Genomic DNA, 11,999 nt, shown 5'->3' with positions numbered 1-11,999 from the left:
TTTAGTGATGTAAAATGAATATAAATAAATGAAAATTACAAAGAAAGGAAAAAATAAACACTTTAAAAACAGGCAAGACACTACAGTGTATAATGTAGAGGCCAGTAATATAATAAATAAACAAACATCAGCCACAATTTGACATGTTTTTTTTTCTTAACATCTTTGAAATAAATTTGAGAAAGAACTCATCAAAATACATAAATAAAAGTTATGGTGTCTATTAGATAATCTGCAGGTATGGATATTGATGTTAATCCCTAAAAAATATTAAAATAATAATATTATAATAATATTAAGCTTCTATATTATGTTGTTATTATTATCATTATTATTATTATTATTATTATTATTATTTTAGAAAAGACGTGTCAAAAACATATTCCGTAGTTGTTTGTATCATCCGCAACACAAGATGGCGGCAGTGAGTGCACGTCACTCTGTTTTGGCGCAAACCGGAAGTCGTCATAACCGTTCACCTTAAAAAAAAGTTTAATGTTGCTGCGGAGGTCTCTCGCACGTCTGTACCTGCACCTGGCGCTGAAATAATAAGCTTATCGATTAAATGTGCCAATATCGATTAACTTCGACGTCTGTTTTAATAATAGCTGAATGAATCAACGTTGTACTGAGCGGCTTTAAAGTGGAGGACGGTGAAGAAGTGACACCGGAATGTTTGCTGTCCTATTAGCTAATGTTAGCATGTGCGGCTAAACCGTTATATTGAAACGTTATTTTCACGAATCCACGTTAGATTATAGTTTTTTAATCGTCGAGTAGTTTCTTCCACTTTAAATGGATGAGCACAAGGAGAACATTCACGCCGAGGACGTCAATGTGAAGATGTCAAGCACAAGAGAAGACGAAAAGGTTGGTGTTAGCAGCGTGCTAACGTTAGCATCATGATAATGTTCTGATGGTGTCACTGAAATGCAAACAATTGAACGCTGAGTTTCTAATGTGTAAAGATCCAGTAACAACACACAGGTTAATATGAAAAAGTGCTTGGTTCACAGTTACATTTAATACAGCTACAATTTAAACGCTAAATGCTAAATTAAAGCTAATCCTACATTGACGTGTTAGTGTGAACCAGATATTAAAGCAGCCATTTTCTAAATTTGGGCGTTAAAAGGTCACAATGGTATTTTTGCAGTGGTGAAAAACTTAGTCAAAAAAATGTTAAACGCAGCAATACAATAGTGTAGAATCACTCTGTTACAAGTAAAGTCCTACTTTTAAAATCTTAAGTAAAAGTACACAAGTATGAGCAGCAGTGTATCCTCATTGTATTTCCATGTTTACAATAAGTTGTAGTGTTTTTATGATACCGGAAGCTGTAGATTCTAATTGAAGTGTACATGTAAAATACAGTACTTGTTTATAAATGTTGATGTATTCATATGTAAGCATCATTATTGTTGCAGTTGGTTAATGTGGAGCTAAATTGAAATATTTTCATATACTGCTGGGTAGCTTAATCTATAGAAATACATCTTATTTAATTTGTTGATATGTTGGATAATATTTTAATATTATTTTACATCTACAAACCAGTAATTAAATGTGTCAAATAAATATAGTGAAGTAAATACTACATTATTTACTCTTTAGATGAAGTGAAGCAGAAGTATAGGAGCATAAAATGGAAATACTTCAGTCGTGTACAATACTTCAAATAATCCAGGTCTAGGTACTCAGAATGGTTTGAAAAATATAAAACACCTTAATTTCAAAGCGCTAGAAACATTAAAAATACACCAACACATATTGGCTTGTGCCTTCCTCAGGGTGTAGTCACACACACACACACACACACACACACACACACACACAGTGTATTATTAATGTTCCTAGCCTGTTGAAATAAAGGCCTTTCATATTTTTCAAGCTATCTTGAGTACCTTGACCTGAAGTATTTATGCCTTTTTTTTGTGGCAGTAAGTTTTCCTCTTGTTTGTTTGTTTTATGCGTTCCTTTCCATGAGCACTGTTGGTTTTAGGGACACCAGTAATGCTCCTGCTACCCTTTTCTTTCATGTACATGTTCCTTAAAATTGTATTTAAGTACAGAAAATGTAATGTTACTGTGTTACATTCCACCCATGTCTTAGCATGTTTTAATATTCTATTATCACCTGCACAGAAACTTAAATGTCCCATTTTCTCCCTTTTTTTTCTTTAAGTTTAATTGTTCTCTGATTGATTGATTGATTTTGTTTGGGAATAAAGCAGTCAGTCAATAAAAGAATGAATGCATATAGCACAGAAACACCACTTTCCCCTCCCCTGCATTGGACATAAAAGAAAAAGTGGGGGATTAAAATAATTCAGATACAAAATGGCTGAAAATGATAATTATTCATTCACGCTGAGGGATCATAAGATGAGACAAACCTTAATTGATCCCTACAAGGGAAATTTGGTTGCTGCAGCAGCACAATAATATAAATAAGTAGTGAATAAGAGGCATATAAAGCTGAAATAGAAACTATACCAGAGCAACTGAAGATAAATCATAAGTAAAAGTAACTCTGGTGTTACAAATAGTTGCATGTATATATAATGAATAATCATAGTATAATACAACAGAACATAAATGTGTGATTCAAAAGAAGATTATTTATTATGAAGTAGTCTTTCTTTGGTTAGAATGGAGATATACAAAGTAAGAGAAAAACATTTACCACCATCATCAAAACACTACAAAAGGGAATGAGAGAAGAATGGCTTTCATACCTCAATAAGAGACTTTTAGAAACTTTGCTAAAGAACATTGAAGATTTTCTGATAGCCTATCTTGGCGTAACTCTTTCCAAAGAATGTTTTTCCTTCAGTTCAGTTTTTCAGTTTTCTAATTTCGAAAGATATTGAGTGACCTTTGTGACCTGTGGACCTTTACAGATGATGAACTGACACTTTTTGGGCTTTACTCCCTTATGATAAACAAAATTGACCTACAGCTTGTTTAATGCTCTGTATGTGATGTTTCTGTGACACATACTGACTGATGTAATTCCTCCTTAGACAAAGCCTTGCAGCAGGATATGTCCCGCTGGAGAATCTGCACCTCAGGTGTCCACGTCTCAGTCCAACAATGACTTCAGTCATCCCGTGTACAAAGAGATCGCTCTGGCTAACGGACACATCAACCGCATGTCCAAGGAGGAGCTTCGGACTAAGTTAGCAGAGCTGCAGCTGGACACGAGGTAATGGTGATCACAGTGGGGTAAAGATAAGATAAGCCTTAATTGATCTTCAGATGGGAAATTCAATTGTTGCAACAGCACGAGGATAGAAATAAGTACAGATATATAAATATAATGAATAAGAGGTATATAAAACCAAAAATATAAAACCGTGATGTGCACATGTGTGATAGTCACATTGCAGGACGTGCGATTTTTTTTTTTTTTTTTTTTTTTTTGTAAAGAACATGTCAACTTTTCTCTTGCTTCAGAAAAGCATATCTGAAGCGGCTCCTTGCTCTACGCTCTCAGTCAGCCCCTCTCCCTATGCACATGCAATCCGTCACACAGCACACACCAAGCAGAAGATGAGCGATAGACAAGAGGAAGAGATTGTCACTGGATGCGTGTCCATTGCGGAACGGCAGCGCTGGTTATCCGCTGCGTGCTCCGCCGTCCGTCAACACCCACCGGTTGCATTTGCTGTGCAGAGCGGTGCAGCTCCGGAAGACATCTTGGTGCACCTCCATGATTAATATCTCCTCATCCATGGTGTCAACGGGGTGAAATGCCGTCTGAAAACCTCTGACCTGTTGACTTCAGGCCTGCCTCTGCCCATTATGTAGTTTTCAAGGTGTGCAGGGAAATATGATCTGCCACCATCTGCTCTGTGCTGAATTGCTGCGTTGTGCTCTGGCGTCCGGCAGAAATAGAGGTCCTGCGTATCTGTTGCGGAGGGCTCCGGAGTGCTGCAGCTGAGACGGAGCCGGAACGCAGCACAGCTGCAGCCGGTGAAAACACACACATTGACTAGAACTGAATCCTATCGGCTCAACTGCCGTGCCGGAGCGCAGAAGCAACCAACACGCATCTGGTGGAAATTGGGGGTAACGGATGCCATAACCTTTTGTTTAAAAGATGTTTACAACTTAAAATAAAGTGTTAAATAACATCTATTTTGTCACTTGTGTTAATTCCACTTGTGTGAATCAACCTAATTCTTTCCAAATAAACCCATGCCAGTGTTCGGTTTTTTGATCTTCGCCAGTACCGTGCATTTTTTATATCTTCCTGAGACCTTAACTTTTGTTTGTTATGCATTTTTAATTTCTCCTAGCTATTTGGGATCAGTAGGACCTGTTAAGTATAGAAAAAGAAACATAGTCAATGATAATAAAGTCCCAATGTCCTCAAATGAGTACTTCCGAAATAACAGCATCGTATCTTGTTACTGTTGCTTAATAAATTGGTCGAATTTGTTGTCATATCAAACTATAAACTCTATTAGTCTTCAGTTAACAAGTCTCAGCCATAAAATGTGATCAGGTTTTGGACCTTGTGTACTTTCCTGTCGGGATCAGCTGCAGTCTGACTTGGCAGAGATGGCTGCAATCTTGTTTTTACATGGATTAGTGTATTGTGCTCTTACTACCACTAGATGGCACAAAAAAGTGTCCACAAACAAGGACAACGGGTCTGAGTTAAGTAGAATGAAGTAAAGATGCAGTAACCCCAAAATGTGCTGTCCTCATATGAGGACACAGGGTCTCAGGAAGATAATATTAGGATTTTTTTCCCTATTAAAAGGTTCACTATTTATATTGATATTGTGCAAAAATTCCCAGGCTTTACATTCTGTTAAATTACTGTTAATTTCCTGACCCTTTGCAACCCTACACCAGACTGATGTGTAATATTATGTTATGATACGGTGTATGTACCAATGTTTGTCCGTATTCATATAGAAATATAGTGTATAATGTAATAAAAGTTTAACCTATTAACATACAGTATGTGGTAGTACAGTTAAAAATGATCTACAGGTAGTAAAATAGTTTGAAGATGAGAAGCTGACAGTGCATTCCAATGCAAATTAAGAATCAGACTGAACATAAAAATGTAATTCAAATGTGAAAATCTCAGTTCCTAAACTTTTCTGCCTCCACTATTTAAAGCTACTGAACCTCAGAACATATAACAGTGTGTCCTGAACCTGCTCTCTTTTCTCTTTGTGTGTGTGCAGAGGTGTAAAGGATGTGATGAAGAAGAGGTTGAAGAGCCACTATAAAAAGCAGAAGCTGATGCAGTCTGCCACAGAGGGAGGACCCACTGACACCTACTACGACTACATCTGTGTGGTGGACTTTGAGGCAACGTGTGAAGAGGATAATCCTGCAGACTTCCATCATGAAATCATTGAGTTCCCCATGGTTCTCGTCAACACACACACCTTAGAAATCGTAAGTTGAGTTTGGGATGTTCAGGTTTTGATCATCAGAGTGAGTTTTGTATTCATCAATATGTTATGTCATTTATTCTGCAGGTGGACTCATTTCAGGAATATGTGAAACCAGAGTTAAACCCACAGCTGTCAGACTTCTGTGTGAAGTTAACAGGAATAACGCAGGTTGGTTCAGCTCAGTTTATATTTGTGTTTTCTTTGACAGTGTCATTGTCTTTGTGTACATGAATAAAATAGTGTGTTGTTGATCAGAAAATGGTGGATGAAGCAGACACGTTTCCAGGAGTCCTTCAGCGGGCCGTCACTTGGCTTCAGGAGAGGGAGCTCGGGACAAAGTATAAATACGCCATCCTAACTGACGGGTATGTTTGAATTCAGTAACGCTACAGAATCTGATCTTAAATGTCCTCCTTTTTTTGTCAATAATGTGAAATCTTAATTTTTTATCTGTGTCATCTTCAGGGCCTGGGATATGAGCAAGTTCCTGAACATCCAGTGCCGCATCAGCCGGATTAGATATCCTCACTTTGCAAAGAAGTGGATAAACATCAGGAAATCATACGGGAACTTCTACAAGGTGTGTGTGTTTAATAGTTGTTAAGATAGAGGACTGTAAACATCTTTCTTAGAATATCCTTATTTACAATGACAGCTTAGCATATACAGTACAGGCCAAAAGTTTGGACACACCTTCTCATTCAATGCGTTTTCTTTATTTTCATGACTATTTACATTGTAGATTCTCACTGAAGGCATCAAAACTATGAATGAACGCATGTGGAGTTATGTACTTAACAAAAAAAGGTGAAATAACTGAAAACATGTTTTATATTCTAGTTTCTTCAAATAGCCACCCTTTGCTCTGATTACTGCTTTGCACACTCTTGGCATTCTCTCGATGAGCTTCAAGAGGTAGTCACCTCAAATGGTTTTCCAACAGTCTTGAAGGAGTTCCCAGAGGTGTTTAGCACTTGTTGGCCCCTTTGCCTTCACTCTGCGGTCCAGCTCACCCCAAACCATCTCGATTGGGTTCAGGTCCGGTGACTGTGGAGGCCAGGTCATCTGCCGCAGCACTCCATCACTCTCCTTCTTGGTCAAATAGCCCTTACACAGCCTGGAGGTGTGTTTGGGGTCATTGTCCTGTTGAAAAATAAATGATTGTCCAACTAAACGCAAACCGGATGGGATGGCATGTCGCTGCAGGATGCTGTGGTAGCCATGCTGGTTCAGTGTGCCTTCAATTTTGAATAAATCCTCAACAGTGTCACCAGCAAAACACCCCCACACCATCACACCTCCTCCTCCATGCTTCACAGTGGGAACCAGGCATGTGGAATCCATCCGTTCACCTTTTCTGCGTCTCACAAAGACACGGCGGTTGGAACCAAAGATCTCAAATTTGGACTCATCAGACCAAAGCACAGATTTCCACTGGTCTAATGTCCATTCCTTGTGTTTCTTGGCCCAAACAAATCTCTTCTGCTTCTTGCCTCTCCTTAGCAGTGGTTTCCTAGCAGCTATTTGACCATGAAGGCCTGATTCACGCAGTCTCCTCTTAACAGTTGTTCTAGAGATGGGTCTGCTGCTAGAACTCTGTGTGGCATTCATCTGGTCTCTGATCTGAGCTGCTGTTAACTTGCGATGTCTGAGGCTGGTGACTCGGATGAACTTATCCTCAGAAGCAGAGGTGACTCTTGGTCTTCCTTTCCTGGGTCGGTCCTCATGTGTGCCAGTTTCGTTGTAGCGCTTGATGGTTTTTGCGACTCCACTTGGGGACACATTTAAAGTTTTTGCAATTTTCCGGACTGACTGACCTTCATTTCTTAAAGTAATGATGGCCACTCGTTTTTCTTTAGTGAGCTGATTGGTTCTTGCCATAATATGAATTTTAACAGTTGTCCAATAGGGCTGTCGGCTGTGTATTAATCTGACTTCTGCACAACACAACTGATGGTCCCAACCCCATTGATAAAGCAAGAAATTCCACTAATTAACCCTGATAAGGCACACCTGTGAAGTGGAAACCATTTCAGGTGACTACCTCTTGAAGCTCATGGAGAGAATGCCAAGAGTGTGCAAAGCAGTAATCAGAGCAAAGGGTGGCTATTTTGAAGAAACTAGAATATAAAACATGTTTTCAGTTATTTCACCTTTTTTTGTTAAGTACATAACTCCACATGTGTTCATTCATAGTTTTGATGCCTTCAGTGAGAATCTACAATGTAAATAGTCATGAAAATAAAGAAAACGCATTGAATGAGAAGGTGTGTCCAAACTTTTGGCCTGTACTGTAGACATACCCATAAAAACAGACACTTACTCCTCAGTCATGGACAAATACAGTGCTATACAGAAGAAAATAGTTTGTAAAGAAACAAAGAGGAACACAAGCACATTCTGGTTTATGGGAAAGTTTTGAATTTTTGAAGTGGGGTTGTATGAGATTCATGTTTACCTACACTAGATGTTGGTTGGCACACCCCTAGTTTGGAGAAGCAGACAGGATTATGGACACAGAAGCTAAGTGATACATTGCTGTGGACAGGGGCAGCAGCAAAATGTGTGTTAGCCACCTATAAACAACATTATCAGTTAAAGTGTACTCTATATCAAGAATATTTTCACCACCTAGCCATCAGGCAGCCGTTTTTTAATGGGGAACTGAGGCTGTGATCTGTGCGCTCTTCAAAGCCACCAATCTCCTTTGACAAAAACAGTCATTTTACCTCAATGAACACAGGAGCTGCTGGTGCACCGCTGCTTTGATCGGTTAGTTTGTTTGTTACTGTGTGACTTTGGTGAATCTGAACTAACCATTTAAGACGATGATGTCACACAATAACACAAACTAACTAACTGATGGAGGCGGCAGTAGACCAGCAGTTTTATGTTCAGCCAGGTAAAATTACTGTTTTTGTCAAAGGAGCTTGGTGGTTTTCAAGACAGCAATATAACGGCTTCAGTTCCCCATCGGAAAGGGGCTGTCTGACAGCAAGTAGTAAAAATATTTAAAATATAGTATTCATTTAAATTGATGAATTTTCATTGCTTAGCTTCTGTGGTGTTAAGTGCAACACACACTGCCGCCAGCGCCGCGCTATGGCCGTCAAGTGCCGCCCCCCAACACACATTGGCAGCGGCACTGTCGAATGTATTTCCCACCCCGGCCCGCTAGGTGGCTGTACTGTAATTTGTTACTTGCCAACTGCTAGTAACGGAAGAAGAGGAAAAACTTTGAGGCAACAACAACTTGGATTTCACGGGTGAGTTTCTTATCAAAATCGTCTTATTAAAAATTTGAAAAACTTAATAACATTAAGCATCCCTTTGAGTTGATACTACGGTGGCCGAGACGTACATAAAAGGCTTTTCTCGCAGCATTGGCCGGCGCCAGTGTGGGTTTGTTCGTAGAATATAATGGAGGCGGGCGTTTTGAGGCGCGGCGTATGGCAGCGGTGTGTTTTGCACTTTACTCCTGTCTGCTTATTCAAACTGGGTCATGCTGACCACCATTTACTGTAGGTAATACACTGACCATGGATAAGTACCTCATGCGTCCCCACTTCAAAAAATCCAAACTATACCTTTTAATGTTTTACTACAGAAACTTAATGATGACAACAACAAATATTTGTCAACATGGAAGGTCAAAAACATTCCATATGATCTTTTTCATTTCATTAAAAGGGTAACTTTGGTATTTTTCAATCTGGACCCTTTTTCCCATGTCTTTGTGTTGAAGTGACTAATGGGAACAAATTTTTGGTGTGGTAGCTAGAGCACCACAAAACAGCCTGCAATGTTAACACCAGGGGCATGTTTGGATTGTCAGTTTACGTCCACTACAGGTTCTTGTTTTTGCTACTGACAGGCTCAGATTGTTATAGAAAGGATCCATACATAGATAGAGCTTTTTGTTTTACCAGTAACTTTACAGAAATCGCCATCGCCAAAGCAACCAGACACTAGTAACTAATTATATCACTGTAAAAAAAAAAAAACAAGCTGAACCTGTCAGTGGCAAAAACAAGCGCTTACATGATAGGGCACTAGCACTAAGCCAAAAATCAATCATTTTTACCTCCGCCAAGGAGGTTACGTCTTCGCCGGCGTTGGTCTGTTTGTCTGCAAAATAACTCAAAAAGTTATTAACGGATTTTGATGAAATTTTTAGGAAAGGTGGATAATGGGGCAAGGAATGCATGATAAAATTTTGGTGGTGATCGGTTGAAGCAAAGTGGATAAAATAATAAAGTCTATGGTCTGATAGCCTCAGCAGCAATTCCAGTTTCTAAAGATGATGAAAATAGCGCCATCTGGTGGCCGGACAGCACGTCTTGCTCTACTTGCTAAATATTGTTGTAATTCTAAAGTTGAAATTAATGTTCTGTGTTGGAAAAAAAGAAAGTGAAAAATACAAAAAAACATTATATTCTGTGTTGGTACAAAATAAATACACCACAGTGTCTCCATGGTGAAGACATATATAACCTAGTAATGATAGTGATGCAAATAACCTAACTGTGATGCAGGCTGCAAAATCTGATGCAGAGGGGGAGGGAATATCACCTACTTGGCGGAGGTCTGCACTCTCTGAGTGCTTTTCTAGTTTTACAAATATGATGGAGTTTGATGTGTTTCTGTTCGCCCTCCCTACCTCACTTCAATAACCGGTTTTGTGAACAAATACAGGTAAGAGGAGAAATATTTTTTTGTGGTGAACTGTCCCTTTGAGGATCTTAATGGTTTTTAAATTACTTTAGGCCCAATTAGAAACAACAGCAACCACTAACCAGCTGTTTTCGTCCCCCAGGTGCCCCGCACACAGACGAAGCTGAGCACCATGTTGGAGAAGATGGGTCTTAAGTACGAAGGTCGTCCTCACTCTGGGCTGGACGATTCACGCAACATTGCCAGGATAGCTCTTCGCATGCTGCAGGATGGGTGTCAGTTGCGCGTCAACGAACGCATACACGCCGGCCAGCTGCTGTCCGTTCCCAGCTCAGCTCCTGTAGAAGGAGCTCCACCACCACATGGCCCCCGGAGCAGGGAGTAAACCAAGAACTGAGGCTTGTGCAAACAGGAAGTCTATCTCGAATTGTCTTGACTCCTGAGTTAACAAAAAGAAAAACAGATCCAAAGCACTTTCACAGTCCAGTTGTACATTTTTTTGTTCTATAGCTTAAAAGCTGTAGTTGGTGAAGTATATTTGACCAATAAATAGGGTCAGTTTTGATTTAAGGTTCCTCTCTGACCATGATCTATTTTTACACCAGATGTCTAAAACCAGAGATCATTCCAGTGTGTTGTGGGATGAGTTTCAGTGTTGTCACCCTGCCTTACCAAGCTGCTAACATTTAAATTACAAAATGCTGATTTCAGTTCTCCCATGATGGCGTGGATTTAGTTTTTGATTTTAAGTTTTGCTTCAAAGAATACAACTCTGAGAAAACATTAAATGTTCTTGAGCCAGTAAAATAAAACAATTATCTATCAGTGTCAGCTCTAGCCTTAAACCCCACATCTGTCTTACTATTGTGCAAATATTACACACACAAGAATCTAGACACGTTTCGGCTGCTATTGCTGTGTGGTTTGAAGTGCTGCATTAACAACAGAGCCATAACATCACACTGTACAGTCATGAGAGTACACTGTCTGTCATTACACAAATACAGGTGCAAGTACAGGTGTTATTTTTACAAACTGATGGATGGAGAGCTGAATTAATTCAAGTCTTATCTGTTGCAAGTACTGTAAGAGTAAATCCTGTGTTGTTGGAGTCATCTTTTGTAATGCTGAATTTTATTTCACGGAGGATGCTCTATTTTAACAGGAACATATATTCTTCTGATTGCCAAAAAATGCAAATAAATATGTTCTTGTAAATAAGTTTGTCATCTTTGTTCATATTTAACATATTTAAGGTCTTTAAATGTGGTGATTTGGGGGGTTTAAAACATTTAAAATTAGGAATGTAACTAAGTACTTAATATCCACTGGTAAACTATTCTGCAGTTTCACTTCATAGACTGATAGGCACATACTTTTCAATGTGGTACGAAAACTTGGTTGTTTTAAGTTCCTTCTCCCTCTTAGGTTGTACCCTCCATCTCTAACCCCAAACATTTTTTGAATATTTCCTGGAAGTAAATTCTGCCTTGCTTTATACAAAATTTGTACAATTTTGCAGTCAGCCAGGTCAGGTCTGAACTTCAATGCCCTTGATTTTAGAAACAATGCATTGGTGTGTTCGTAGTACCCCACATTGTGCCCTATTCTTATAGCTCGCTTTTGCGAGGGCTTATAAGTTCCCAACTATTTATTATGGATGGTTACTATAAAGTGCTTCCGAGTTTTCTCAAAATGTTCCCACATTTCTAAGATTTTTTGTGCGCATGTTATTATTGTGACAGTTTGAAAAACCAAATGCACAATTGCATAAATACTACAACACAGATTTCCATGATATTTGGTGAAGAGTTAAAGCGAACAGGACCGGCCCCCTCATATTTTGATCACGATTCAAGGCCATGCCCCATTGGTGCTGATTAGTCCACAGTGTTTGCT

General features: G+C 39.1%; 1 protein-coding gene across 1 annotated transcript; it reads left to right on the top strand.

Moving 5' to 3' along the window:
- The first annotated feature begins 483 nt into the window (after positions 1 to 483).
- On the top strand, positions 484 to 11,321 carry eri1 (exoribonuclease 1). Its single transcript, XM_033614238.2, has 7 exons — positions 484 to 870; positions 3,027 to 3,208; positions 5,211 to 5,427; positions 5,511 to 5,594; positions 5,682 to 5,791; positions 5,892 to 6,006; positions 10,243 to 11,321. Exons 1-7 carry the CDS (start codon positions 796 to 798, stop codon positions 10,483 to 10,485), a joined length of 1,026 nt encoding a protein of 341 aa, XP_033470129.1. The 5' UTR covers positions 484 to 795; the 3' UTR covers positions 10,486 to 11,321.
- The last annotated feature ends 678 nt before the right edge of the window (positions 11,322 to 11,999 follow it).

The sequence above is a fragment of the Epinephelus lanceolatus genome, chromosome 23 (genome assembly GCF_041903045.1).
Source record: "Epinephelus lanceolatus isolate andai-2023 chromosome 23, ASM4190304v1, whole genome shotgun sequence".
In the NCBI taxonomy this organism is placed as follows: domain Eukaryota; kingdom Metazoa; phylum Chordata; class Actinopteri; order Perciformes; family Serranidae; genus Epinephelus; species Epinephelus lanceolatus.
Note: the sequence above shows the minus strand (reverse complement) of the source record. Positions and strands in the feature narration are given on the sequence as shown.